The sequence below is a fragment of the Salvelinus sp. IW2-2015 genome, linkage group LG13 (assembly GCF_002910315.2).
Source record: "Salvelinus sp. IW2-2015 linkage group LG13, ASM291031v2, whole genome shotgun sequence".
Lineage (NCBI taxonomy): Eukaryota > Metazoa > Chordata > Actinopteri > Salmoniformes > Salmonidae > Salvelinus > Salvelinus sp. IW2-2015.
Window position 1 is genome coordinate 16,586,546 of NC_036853.1, and position 14,625 is coordinate 16,601,170.

Genomic DNA, 14,625 nt, shown 5'->3' on the forward strand with positions numbered 1-14,625 from the left:
TAAAGGTGTGGGGGGGGGAATCTGTATGTAAATCACTCAATTAAATATGTTACATTTCTTACGGTATGTATTACTTTGTGGATGTCTATCAYCCATTTCGTAAAAAATGTACACTACGTTACAATTCGGAAAATGGATATGTTAACATTTTGCAAAACGTATAACATATTCCAATTTGTTGTGGCTAATGTTAGCTTGGTGGCTAATGCCAACATTAGCTGCGCTATGGGTTAKGGTTAAGTTCAGGAGTTAGGTTTAGCTAAAATGGTTAAAGTTCGGGGAAAGAGTTGGCTAACATGCTAAGTAGTTGCAAAGTAGCAAGTCGTTGAAAAGTTGCAAATTTGCTCAAATGCTAGTTGTCCGTGATGAGCTTCAAACACTCAACATGTAGGTTGTTAAACATTTGCTTTATACGCCCACCCATCAACCCCGACCAACCACCCACCTTTCGTTTTTGCATAGAGTAACCATACCAAACATAACATACATATGTTTAGAGTGTCACAGATTTAGATTGACCATCTAGTCTCTGAGACCAAGATAGATTGACACCCATCCCCACACAAAACAAAGTCCAGTGTTGTTCGAGAGGTTTATATTTATTATTCTGTTTTCAATTAAATGTTTCACTTACTATATTCTGACCATTACTGAGATGTTAAAAAAATGATAACTCAAATAGGCCTACAATAAGCCCGTTTTTAAAAGCCTATAGGTAGATGGCTTAGAACAACAAGTGGTTTTTTATTTGAAAATACAGAAGTCTATACAAATGACATGATGATCAATAGTATACTTTAAATACCAGCTGATATAAAAAGGAACACAGCTGTCTCTGGAAAACTGACAACTCCATTGTATTTACAAACAGAAACATTTGTTGAATGAACAACACTAGGAAGTCCTAACTGACCACGGTGCTCATTTACAGAATGGTCTCTACTGATGAACCTAAAAACCTGGATGAAAAGCAGGAAAAGGGTACATGAGTTAATAGSCCAAATTACTTGAGAGCCACGCAATTCTCTTGTCAACGGTGTACTTTCACAGTATACCCCTCTTGATTAGTGACAATTATTCTCATTTAATCTGGAAACAAAAAAACAATGGTATACTTTAAGATGCCTTACAGTTACATTTACCACCCCCCCCACTCCAATTCTGTCTCTCCTCACCAACACAAAAAGGCTTTTTAAGTAAAACCCTCAAGTGACTGAAGTTCACAGACAGAAGAACAGCCTTTGTACAAAAAGGCAAAGGATACTTTTATCAGGCAGTTTTTAAAATGAGGTCAAATCACTGTGGTATCACCTCAGTGAAACACAAAACTTTAAAAAAACAAAAAAACAAGATGGTTCAGAATACTAACATGTGCAGCACCCATTTTCTTTATAACTGAACCCCCTGCTGATGGCTGTATTCAACTGAAGCTAGGTATTATAAATGTTGAGCGTATATACAGTGGAGAATTTGCCATATTGGGTCAGGAGTTTTTCCTGAGCAGGAAAATTGGGGCCTAGTTATAAACTATAACCTATTGGTTATAACAAGGGTACATAACTCCCTGACGCAGAAGACATGGCTAAACTATTGTATCCCAAAATAGATGAGACAGGGTGTCACATGTTGTGGATTTTGGTGACAGAATCAGACAATTTACAGAAGACAGCTATTCTAGTAGGGAGAATTTGCATTTGTATTTATTAGGGATGCCCATTAGCTGTTGCCAAGGCAGCAGCTACTCTTCTTGTGTGTATTACACTCAGCCTGTATCCGGTTTCTAGTTAACAATTATAATATATTTTTCCACTTAAAATACATTTAAAAACATCTTCCTGTACAACCAACCTACTTTCCAAAATCTTGACATCTCATTTGTTCAAATGTTACTTCATGAACCACAATAATTGTTTGTGGTCAATAGTTTTGACTCTTGACTATTGGTGGGTAGTGTTGGGTGGGGWAGATTACATTTCACGCTAAGAAAAAGCGTCCTACATGCAGAGGTCTGGACATAACTGAACATAAAAGTTGTTTAACTGGTTTACTTATTTTTAGCAAATGTACAACCCTTAGTACAACTATAAACCTTTAAGAATTAATAGAGTATTAGGAGGATGACACTGAGGATAACGGATTGAGTGACCTGGGAGTTATACTGTTTTTACAAGATCMTTATTACTTTCCAAACAGATAATGAGCATGTGAGTCTTGTTCACTGCCCTGGTGTTTGGCATATAAAGATACATTTAAGGGCACGTTGATGAGAGGAAGAGTTGAGAGAAAGGTGAACAACTTATAGTAAGTAGGGTGATCAGAAATATATGCACAAATTCAATCAAGTTAAGTCAAAGTAGTCGTGACAACCACCAGTGTGTATCTGAAGCGGGATCTCCTCTTTTCCCTTCCAACCCTCTACACCGTTTGACTACTCTATACATAAAATGGCTACTCTCGTAAGGACATACGTCAGGTCATCTCTAAGATGTGTTTTTACACAAGCACTAGCAAAACCTCAGCTCAGCCATGAAATCCAATTCACTGTATTTTTTACATGTCTGGTGTATAGCCAAATGAATCAAATATGGATTACAATTTGACATTGGTTTACACCCAGATTAATTAGAGGAACATGACTCTTATCTTGTTAGAGTTAATCATATTATAAAGTTCATAATTTCAAAAAGAAAAAACAAGTGGGAAGACAGGAAAAAAGGCATGTTGTGTTAGCCACTCTTGCATTCAATCTCAGGGAGAAATGGTTACCATAAGTGCTCAATACTATCTGGTGGTCTGGGTATGAGCAGGCTTCTAGACAAGAGCATTGCAAACAGGGGCATAACTTTTGCAGTTAGTTATTAACAATTAGGTCTGTATACATATACTTCACAATCTCCATGTCTATTTACTGTACCAGGAGAGATATTGAAGTCTAACAGAACATCACAGTTCTATACCCACCACCTGGCCAAACACCATTGAAGACACATTGGAAATGCCATAGATGAGTGAAACAAAATGAGAGGGTAGGAGAAAATTAAAGGGGTTAATGGGTGGGAGGAAGAGCCAATACTCAACATCTCTTCATTGGGTCCGAGTAGGCCATTTAGTTCTCCCACCCCTCCCTCCTTCCTTCCTTTGGTTAGTGCTGGGTCACACAGGGCGACCGGGAGTCTTTCAGGAAAACTCTGACTTGCTCAGGGCAATGGCCAGCTCCAGATCCTCTTGCTCCTGTTGTGCCTGTCTGGCCAAGTGCTCCTTCTCCTCACGCTCACTCTCCCTCTTCGCCCACTCAATCATGTCCTCCTCAGTATGGTACTGCTGCTTCACACCACATAGAAACACACACACACACACACACACACACACACACACACGTCAGAACACCTTAGAGGCAGCATATTCTACACCCCCTCCCTGATGGTGCCACTGCACTCAACCTCCCCCATCTTCACACCCATTTAAAAAAGGGACACAGSAMRKTKYRMAMYKTSCTGTATTAAGCTATTTCACTGCAGCAGCTGCAGCAGTATACTGATCCCCTTGACATCTTATTGTTTATGGTAAGCTGCACCATTCTCAGCATTTCAATAGAGCTTTTTGTATGTTCCAAAAGCAAACAGTTGCAATTTCCTCTTATAATGTTTAACATGAAAATACATGTATTATCTCCAGATCAGTGAWAGGGGGGCAGTTGAGTGGCTGAAATCCCTGTATGGCTGTAAAGCATGTCTGCATGTGACAGGAGTACAGCCTTCACAGGTCAATTTCACACAGCATCAGACACATCACGCACATTTTATACAGTGGGATGATAAAATATGGTATATTTAAGCAATAAGGATGGGGGGGGGGGGGGTATATGGCCAATATACAACGGCTAAAGGCTGTTCTTACCCTCGACGCAAAGTGCCTGGATACAGCCCTTAGCAGTGGTATACTGGCCACATACCACAAACCTTGAGCTGCCATTATAAACTGGTTACCAATCTAATTAGAGAAGTAAAAATAAATGTTAAGTCATAGCTGTGGTATATGGTCAGATATACCACAGGTGTCAGCCAATCAGCATTCAGGGCTCAAACAACCCAGTTTATAATAGTGTTTAGTTCACACACACGAGAAGCATGCCTGGTTCTGCAGTGTTCCATCTATACCGATGTGAACACAAATTAATACAGTATAGTGCTGCAATATACTGACGATTGGCTCGGAGATTGCCAATCTGTATTTCTTAGCACTAAAGTTAATGTCAATGAAACCAAAAAGAGAGATGTGGTAAGAGAGAGATATGTGGTTGGTACTGAGAGAGAACGAGAGAGAAAGCAGGTACTGATTCACATTGTTCATTATGAGGTGTGGGACTTCCACAGTTTGTGACCCATTAAGTCACTCACGAGGTACAGTCTGACAGCACAGCAGGAGTGAGTATCAATGGATTTACAACCTGGACCAAATATACTGTAGATGGCGTAAACGTCTCAGAAAAAGTATACCAACTTATGAACAAAATACTTGTGTGAATAGATCTGTGAATTGGATGGTAAAGTTCCTGTAGGATGTTCCAGCTTTGTCTAAATGCAGTTATTCACATGGGATATAAATGGTTGGTGATGGATGTAACATGATTGAGGGAAAATGGCAAAGTAACTTACTTCAAAGTATATCAAAATACTGTAAATCTAACCAACATCCAGAAATGCTTATACGAGACCAGTAAAACTAGGTTTTTGAATTCGGACCAAATCGATAGTTTATTTTTTACAGCTCAAGCCTTAATTCAATCTGGGATTTGATTACGCCAGAATATATGCATCATAATAGAATGTAAAAAAAAGTGCAAACAGTAGCAATCTGTGCTAAATCAACCTGGTGGATATGGATACACATGGAGCCCAGAGATGGAGATAGTACCCTTCATAAGATGCTTTATTGAGCTCATTTGACTGAGGAAGAGATTAAGAGTAAAGACCCAGCGAGAGCAGAAATCTTTCTTCCACAGTGCAGATTGGTGGCGGGAGTGGTGATAACAGGATGAATGGTGGGAAGCAGAAGGAGGAGTGATTYCAGTCAGAGTGAGAGGGTGATGGTGGAAGCAGTGAGGGGGCTGTAGAGGGTCACCGGGAGCCCGCAAATCAGACACAAGGACAGTGCGTGCAGGGCAGGGTGCAGGTCATGCAGAGTGGAGGCAGTCAGGGGAGCAGGAGGAATAGGAGCTCAGTCAAGCCATTAATCGTTTGTGGGTGTGCTAAATAAATTCAATCACAAGAGCCAAAGCAAGCAGCCTAGCCTTTCCATCCACAGCCAACCAGGGGCTCCTGAGGGCTATGCGTCATGAAGAGGAAGATTTGGTGTGTGCCTGAAGTCCCATTAGTGGTGACTAAGTTCACTCAGTGAAAATGTTACCCATTTTAAATATATTATAATATGTTTATTAATATATATACCTATGGCTACACTATTAAAGGAGTAAAGTTATTTGAGGGAACATCAATTACAAGTCTGAACTTCAATTCAACTTAGAAATAAACAAAAATGTATTTAAAGATAAGCAATAWGGTCCAAGGAGGTGTGGTATATTGGCCATATATGACAAAACCCTGAGGTGCCTTATTGCTATTATAAACTGGTTACCAATGTAATTAGAACACTACAATTAAATGTTTTGTCATACCCAAGGCATACGGTCTGATACACCACAGGTGTCAGCCAATCAGCATTCAGGGCTAGATCCACCCAATTTTKTATAACTATATTTATAAACTGGGTGGTTCTAGCCCTGAATGCTGATTGGCTGACAGCCATGGTATATCAGACTGTATACCACAGGTAAGACAAAAAATGTATTTTTACTGCTCTAAGTACGTTGGTAACCAGTTTATAATAGCAATAAGGCACCTTAGAGGTTTGTAGTATATGGCCAATATACAACAGCTAAGGGTTGTGTCCAGGCACTCTGTGATGTGTTGTGCATAAGAACAGCCCTTAGCCGTGGTATATTGGTCATATACCACACCCCCTCGTGCCTTAATGCTTTAATAAACTTCACATAAAGAAACATAACATTGACAATAAAAGTAATATGGGATACATAAGGAAGAAGGAATATACAAAACATTATATATCTCTTTAGAAAAACAAATGAATGCTTTTAAAATACAACTATATTTCCTTAAGGACTTATAAATGCTCCTCAGGTAGGTTGGTAGTTTGAGAGTTTAGCTATGGACGGAGGGGAGGCTGAGACTGCTATTTGGTGGATGGCTTGTGAGCGAGGAAACAGGGGWGGGCGACCTAGTCGGTGTCATGAGGAGAGGGGGCTGGGGAGGTTCTCACTTTGTCAAAGCTGGCAAATCGGTCTGGGTCCCTTGCGGGCTGGCGGGGTGAGGATGGGGCGAAGGGGTCTTGGGCAGCATCCTTGGCAGGTTGGGAGAAAGGGGGGTCTCCTGAGCCCTGGGGCAGAAATGGCCCCCTTCTGTGGAATGAGTCCGACGTCTCGGACCTGGAGATGTCGGCTCTCTTACCTGCATTCAAAAACACACCAGAGTTTCCGTTAGGAAAATGTGGCGGGGAAGATTTGAATTTACCGGACCCATATGCATAACTCATTGGGGTGTCTAACCATGGTGCTCAGAATGACAGAAATCACATTTTGATTATGGGAATGCATCTTAACAGAACATGCATCTCATGTAATGATACAGCCAATAAAACWATTTAATCATTTTCCAAAATGCAATTCGCAGGAAAACACCATTCTAAAACAGAGCACCTGATAGATAATCCATATGTGACAGATGAAAATCTAAACTTAAGAGGGGGAATTTAAAAGATACAACTAGGATAAGTTGTTAATATGACTAGGATTGTGACTTTGACTTCAGGACAACAAAAGAAAGTTGCTATGAAATGGAGAGAAATGGCAAAGCGGTGGGTCCAAAAGGGAAATAAATGTCAAAAATATAATTACACCTGTATATACAGGAAGAAATAAAATCATATATATTTTTTCTTATTTTTTGGCCAAAACCCACATAAACCCTGACACACCACCACCCAAGAGCACTCCGGTCAGTAGGGAATGAGAGGCCCAGGGAAGAAGTCCTAGCAAAAGTGCAACAATGACTACAAAATCCCACTAGGTACCAAATCTCCATATTTTCAATACCAATGCCATTCTGTTACAGAATGGCATTGACAAAAGCATTGACAAACAGTCTAGAAACAGCATGAAAGAAAATTTGCTTTCCAGAAGGACTGACCTGGTGGTGGTGGGGGAGGTCTGGTGGGCGTTCCTGTCTTGGGGGGCAAGGCTGGGGGAACATCAAGGCTGCTAGGCTGGCTGTCCTCCTTGAACAGGTTCTTGTTGTTGGAGGAGTTGGATGAGGCGAAGGGGTCGGCACCGTTTGACTTGGAAACAACCAGAGATCCAGAAGAGCATGACTGACAGCTCTCCCTCGTGTTCATGTTTACATCAACACTACCTCATCACATTCCCCCCCATTATTCATGCGGTTAGCGGGATCACAAAAATGTTCCTAAGGATCACTAATAGCTAGTGATCCTTAGTTCTCCTCACATCACAGCCATGATGGTACACACCAAGGACAACTAGAGAACCCAATCATGACTTTACCTTGGCCAAGGTGCTGAAGTCTGCAAATCCCACTCCAAATGATTCGATGCCAAACACAGCAGCAAATGGATCTGAAGCACACACATGGTGTAAATATTGTTCAACAACACACACAGTTTAGCCAGACAGGGTACTACCATTTGCACTACCACCCACTCCCAAGAGGGAGGCTCCATCCCAGTCTTACCTGGGTCAGAGCCAGTATTTCCAGTAGTGCCTCCAGGTGCAAAAGGGTCATTGGTTGCTGCAATGAGATCCTTTTGGGAAACACATACAATGTCAGTTATAAACTAAAACCCTACAGACAGCGCACACCTAGCTAGAATAATTAAGGACAGAAGTGCACAGTCATTCTTCATTACCATGCACAGACTGAATCTATCTGGGAGCATAATTAACACAATGTGCTGGTGCAGGAGGAGGGATTTTTTGGTGGGGTAAATTGGGTAGCTGCCTGAATGAGTATCCCTGAGGCATATGGACAGTTCAGCACTGTGGCACCACTCACAGTGGGGAGCTCAGAGCCTGGCTGGGAGCAGCTGAAGGGATCCGGGCCTGCAGTACACTGGGAGCCAAACGGGTCTGCCTCTGCCAGGGAGTCCATTTTGGATCCAAACGGATCCGCATCCACGTTGTTGACCTTGGCGCTGAAGGGGACCTTGGCGCTGAAGGGGACCTTGGCGCTGAAGGGGACCTTGGCGCTGAAGGGGACCTTGGCGCTGAAGGGGACCTTGGCGCTGAAGGGGTCCCTGGCTGCCTTGTTGTTGGCTTTGGAGCTGAACGGGTCCAGTCCTGCAGCGTCGTTAAGCGGAGCTGGAAACAGGTCAGGCTCCACTAGGCTGCCACTGAAGGGGTCAGCAGAAGGGAAGGGGGCGGACGAAGACTGCTTGAAGAAGGAGTCAGCAGAAAAGGGATCTGTACCCTTGAATGGGTCCCCTCCAAATGGATCTGTTGAAGAACAGCTACGTTACAGGTTTTCACATTCAAAATATAGGCTAATATAAAAATATCTGATTTGGTGGCTCACATGTATAGCTGCATTGTTTGAGCTCATACTGAGTTAACAACACTCACCGGAAACATCTGCCTTTCCAAACAGTTCATCTTTAAATGGATCCTCTGCACAGACAGACGGAMAGACAGACAACAGAATCAGTTGGGACTCATTTTTATTACATACATACGGAAAGTATTCAGACCCCTTGACTTATTCGACATTTYGTTAAGTTACAGCCTTATGTCTAAAATGGATTAAATAGTTCCCCCCGCTCATTAATCAACACACAATACGCCAAAGACAARGCAATAAAGGCTTGACATGGATGGATGGATGGATAGAGATATCTCTATCTACAGTTGAAGTTGGAAGTTTACATACACCTTAGCCAAATACATTTAAACTCAGTTTTTCACAATTCCTGACATTTAATCCTAGTAAAAAGTCCCTGTCTTAGGTCAGTTAGGATCACCACTTTATTTTAAAAATGTGAAATGTCAGAATAATAGTAGAGAATTATTTATTTCATCTTTTATTTCTTTCATCACATTCCCATTTGGTCAGAAGTTTACATACACTCAATTAGTATTTGGTAGCATTGCCTTTAATTGTTTAATTTGGTCAAACGATTCAGGTAGCTTTCACAAGCATCCCACAAAAATTGGTGAATTTGGCCCATTCCTCCTGACAGAGCTGGTGTAACTGAGTCAGGTTAGTAGCTCCTTGCTCACACACGCTTTTTTCAGTTCTGCCCACACATTTTCTATGGGATTGAGGTCAGGGCTTTGTGATGGCACTCCAATACCTTGACTTTTTGTCCTTAGGACTCGTTTTATGTGGATTAGATACTTTTGTACCCATTTCCTCCAGCTCTTCACAAGGTCCTTTGCTGTTGTTCTGGGATTGATTTGCATTTTCGTACCAAAGTACGTTCATCTCTAGAGAGACAAATGCGTCTCCTTCCTGAGCGGTATGAGGCTGCATGGTCCCTGGTGTTTATACTTGCGTACTTTGTTGTACAGATGAACGTGGTACCTTCAGGCGTTTGGAAATTGCTCCAAGGATGAACCAGACTTGTGGAGGTCTAAATTTTTTTTTCTTAGGTCTTGGCTGATTTCTTTTGATTTTCCCATGATGTCAAGCAAAGAGCACTGAGTTTGAAGGTAGCTTGAAATACATCCACAGGACACCTCCAATTGAATCAAATTATGTCAATTAGCCTATCAGAATTTCTAAAGCCATGACATCCTTTTCTGGAATTTCTGGATTTTGTTTTCCAAGCTGTTAAAAGGCCAGTCAACTTAGTGTATGTAAATTCTGAGCCACTGGAATTGTAAGTGAATTATAGTGAAATAATCTGTTGTAAGCAATTGTTGAAAAATGATTTGTCATGCACAGTAGATGTCCTAACCGACTTGCCAAAACTATAGTTTGTTAACAAAGAATTTGTGGTGGTGAAAAAACAAGTTTATGTACTCCAACCTAAGTGTATGTAACTTCTGACTTCAACTGTATATATACACTGCTCAAAAAAAAATAAGGGAACCTCTAACAACACAATGTACGTCCAGTCAATCAACACTTCTGTGAAATCAAACTGTCCACTTAGGAAGCAACACTGATTGACAATAAATTTCACATGCTGTTGTGCAAATGGAATAGACAAAAGGTGGAAATTATAGCAATTAGCAAGACACCCAATAAAGGAGTGGTTCTGCAGGTGGTGACCAAGAACCACTTTCAGTTCTATGCTTCCTGGTGATGTTTTGGTCACTTTTGAATGCTGGGGTGCTTTCACTCTAGTGGTAGCATGAGACGGAGTCTACACCCACAAGTGGCTCAGGTAGTGCAGCTCATCCAGGATGGCACATCATGCGAGCTGTGCAAGAAGAGTTTGCTGTGTCTGTCAGCGTAGTGTCGAGCATGGAGGCGCTACCAGGAGACAGGCAGTATCAGGAGACGTGGAGGAGGCACAACAGAGCAGGACGCGCTACCTCCGCGTTTGTGTCAAGGAGGAGCAGGTGGAGCACTGCCAGAGCCCTGCAAATGACTCCGCAGGCCACAAATGTGCATGTGTCTGCTCAAACAGTCAGAAACAGATCCCATGAGGTGGTATGAGGCCGGCGTCCACAGGTGGGGGTTGTGCTTACAGCCAAACCGTGACGGACATTTGGCATTTGCAAGAACACAGATTGGCAAATTCGCCACTGGCGCCTGTGCTCTCTCAGATGAAAGCAGGTTCAACTGAGCACATGAAGCACTGTGAACAGACGTGACAGAGTCTGGAAGCGCGTGGAGAACGTTCTGCTGCTGCAATCCTCCAGCATGACCGGTTTGGGGTGGGTCAGTCATGGTGGTGGGTGCATTCTTGGGGGCCGCAGCCCTCATGTGCTCGCCAGAGGTAGCCTGACTGCATTAGGTACCGAGGAGATCTCTCAGACCTCTTGTGAGACCATATGCTGGTGCAGTTGGCCCTGGTTCCTCTAATGCAAGACAATGCTAGACTAATGTGGCTGGAGTGTGTCAGCAGTTCCTGCAGAGGAAGGCATTGATGCTATGGATGGCCCGCCCGTTCCCAGACTGATCTCAATTGAGCACATCTGGGACATCATGTCTCGCTCCATCCACCAACGCACGTTGCACCACAGACTGTCCAGGAGTTGGCGGATGCTTTAGTCAGGTCTGGGAGGAGATCCTCAGTAGACGCATACGCATCACTCATTAGGGAGCATGCCCAGGCGTTGTAGGGAGGTCATACAGGAACGTGGAGGCCACACACACTACTGAGACTCATTTTGACTTGTTTTAAGGACATTACATCAAAGTTGGATCAGCCTGTAGTGTGGTTTTCCACTTTAATTTTGAGTGTGACTCCAAATCCAGACCTACATGGGTTGATAAATTTCATTTCCATTGATAATTTTTGTGTGATTTTGTTGTCAGCACATTCAACTATGTAAAGAAAAAAGTATTTAATAAGAATATTTCATTCATTCAGATCTAGGATGTGTTATTTTAGTGTTCCCTTTATTTTTTTGAGCAGTGTATATATACACACACACACAAGTCAAAAGTTTGGACACCTACTCATTCAAGGGTTTTTCTTTATTTTTACTTTGTAGAATAATAATAGTGAAGACATCAAAACTACAGAATAACACCTATAGAATCATGTAACAAAAAAAGTGTAACAAAATCTAAATATATTTTATATTTGAGATTCTTCAAAGTAGCCACCCTTTGCCTTGATGAATTATTTTTTCAACGGAAATATCACATTTATAGCTCGGCACACCTGTTTTTGGGGAGTTTCTCYCATTCTTCTCTGCAGACCATCTCAAGCTCTGTCARGTTGGATGTGGAGCGTTGCTGCACAGCTATTTTCAGGTCTCTCCAGAGATGTTCGATCGGGTTCGAGTCCAGGCTCTGGCTGGGCCACTCAAGGACATTCAGAGACTTGTCCCGAAACCACTCCTGCGTTGTCTTGGTTGTGTGCTTAGGGTCGTTGTCCTGTTGGAAGGTAAACCTTCTCCCCAGTGAGGTCCTGAGCGCTCTGGAGAAAGTTATAATCAAAGTTCTCTGGTACTTTGCTCTGTTCATCTTCCCTCGATCCTGACAAGTCTCCCAGTCCCTGCCACTGAAAAACATCCCCACAGGACGATGCTGCCACCATGCTTCACCGTAGGGATAGTGCCAGGTTTCCTCCAGACGTGACGCTTGGCAAACAGGCCAAACAGTTCAATCTTGGTTTCATCAGACCAGAGATTCTTGTTTCTCATGGTCTGAGAGTCCTTTAGGTGCCTTTTGGCAAACTCCAAGCGGGCTGTCATGTGTCTTCTACTGAGGGGAGGCTTCCGTCTGGCCACTCTACCATAAAGGCCTGATTGGTGGAGTGCTGCAGAGATGGTTGTCCTTCTGGAAGGTTCTCCCATCTCCACAGAGGAACTCTGTCAGAGTGACCGTCAGGTTCTTGGTCACCTCTCTGATGAAAGCCCTTCGCCGCCGATTGCGCACTTTGGCCAGGTGGCCAGCTCTAGGAAAAATCTTGGTCATTCCAAACTTCTTCCATTTAATAATGATGTTCTTGGAACCTTCAATGCTGCAGACATTTTGTGGTATCCTTCCCCAGATCTGTGCCTCAACACAATCCTGTCATGGGGCTCTACGGAGAATTCCTTCGACCGCATGGCTTGGTTTTTGCTCTGACATGCACTGTCAACTGTGGGACCTTATATAGACAGGTGTGTGCCTTCCAAATCATGTCCAATCAATTGAATTTACCACAGGTGGACTACAATCAAGTTGTAGAAACATCACGGATGATCAATGGAAACGGGATGCACCAGAGCTCAATTTCGTATCTCATAGCAAAGGGTCTGAATGCTTATGTCAATAAGGTATTTGTGGTTATTATTTTTAATAAATAGGCAAACATTTCTAAAAACCTGTCTTCGCTTTTTCATTATGGAGTATTGTGTGTAGATTGATGAGGGAAACATTTTATTTAAACAATTTTAGAATAAGGCTGTAACGTAACAAAATGTGGAAATTGTCAAGGGGTCTGGATACTTTCCAAATGCACTGAACATTCATACATACAGCAGGTTTGTCAAGTTTGAAATTGCTCCTGTTAGTACAATAAACTATCTGAGAGGTGGAGGGGTAACTCACGGTCAGTGAAGGGGTCTGACTGGAAGAAGTCCAGATCAGGGAGTGGATGGGAAGTGGTCTGTGGAGGCAGCACAGGCAGGGTAGCATGGGGAGGCTCAGTTGACTCTGGTCTCGGTTCTGGCTCTGGAGAGTCCACCTGCTAAGGAAATACAGCACAGTCCAGTGGTCAAACATGAGTCCAGCAGACCTGGGTTCAAATAATATTTAGAGTATTTCAAATTACATTTGGAATTAAGTATTTGGGGAGATATACAGTACCAGTCAAAAGTTTGGACACACCTACTCATTCAGGTTTTTTACATTTCGGTTCCTTTACAGTTTACAGTTCACCAAAAACCGATGAAAGTAGGACTGAATTTAATAGGAAAATCATGTTTATAAAGTACTTTTCTCAGCAGGAGATCAGAAGGGTTAATAAAGCCCTCCACCCATGCAATTAGGCCACATTATTTAAAATACTCATGCATAGAATTTTTAAAATAAATGACGAACCCAGCATATTAGAGTCCAGGGGGAATCCCATGGCTAAAGATGATGCGACCAATATGGTGCCACATTGTACCGTTGGAGTGCTAGCTTAAACGACGACTCCTCATCTTTTCTAACTTTTGGACCTCTTGACTTCAACTCGTAGCAGTAGAGACGCTGTGCTCCTGAAGTGTGAAAGCAATGGACTAATGTGCACCTCGACGGACGAGACAAAACGACAACGTTCACACATGAGGCAACCCCCACGCACTCTGAGAGCAATAGTACAAATTTAATGAAACCACACACACACCGCACGCTAGAGTACTGATTATAAAGTTGACTGTCTTCACAAAGGCCGCACCACAACCAATCACACGCACACACAACACCGTAAGAGATGGCTGTTAGTTGACATGGGAGAGTTCGGGGCTCAGAGGGCACTTGGGCTGCTGGTGGTCGCTTGCCTCTGGTTTGCCTGGGCCTTCTCCACCCGATTCTGGCTGCACACTCCCTGCTGCATCACGAACATCTACATCCCTCCGTGCCTCACGCCGCCTCCTGCGTTGTGTATCTTCAAGAACATATATCTTATAACAGATCTCAACACACATCGCATCATACGATTTTGGTCCCCCCGACACTCGAGCACTGCTGCATAAGCGAGCCGTATCAGGTCTCTTCTCGGGAAAGGCCTCTCTCGTCTACCCACTAGCATGTTATGACGACATGTGCTGAGCGGGACTATTGCACTCTCCATTCAGCCTCGCAAGAGGCATGATTAGTGGAGAGGGACGGGCACTGAGATGCTCGTGGGCGTGTTACAGGCCTGGTGTCGCCATGTCGTGTGTCG

General features: G+C 43.0%; 1 protein-coding gene across 4 annotated transcripts in view; it reads right to left on the reverse strand.

Annotated features, from left to right (window-relative positions):
- Positions 1 to 578: 578 nt before the first annotated feature.
- LOC111972202 (epidermal growth factor receptor substrate 15) overlaps positions 579 to 14,625 on the reverse strand; it is a 42,118-nt gene continuing 28,071 nt past the window's right edge. For 3 of the 4 annotated variants that reach the window (XM_070446146.1, XM_070446145.1, XM_023999116.2), the window contains 9 exons: positions 13,305 to 13,443; positions 8,711 to 8,755; positions 8,349 to 8,584; positions 8,145 to 8,276; positions 7,824 to 7,893; positions 7,637 to 7,707; positions 7,263 to 7,410; positions 6,337 to 6,524; positions 579 to 3,324 (listed from right to left, as the gene is read on the reverse strand). In XM_070446146.1, the coding sequence (XP_070302247.1) occupies positions 3,178 to 3,324; positions 6,337 to 6,524; positions 7,263 to 7,410; positions 7,637 to 7,707; positions 7,824 to 7,893; positions 8,145 to 8,276; positions 8,349 to 8,584; positions 8,711 to 8,755; positions 13,305 to 13,443 (1,176 nt within the window). In that variant the 3' untranslated portion in view covers positions 579 to 3,177. The remainder of the gene's footprint in view (positions 3,325 to 6,336; positions 6,525 to 7,262; positions 7,411 to 7,636; positions 7,708 to 7,823; positions 7,894 to 8,144; positions 8,277 to 8,348; positions 8,585 to 8,710; positions 8,756 to 13,304; positions 13,444 to 14,625) is intronic. The other variant, XM_070446144.1, reaches the window with a different exon arrangement.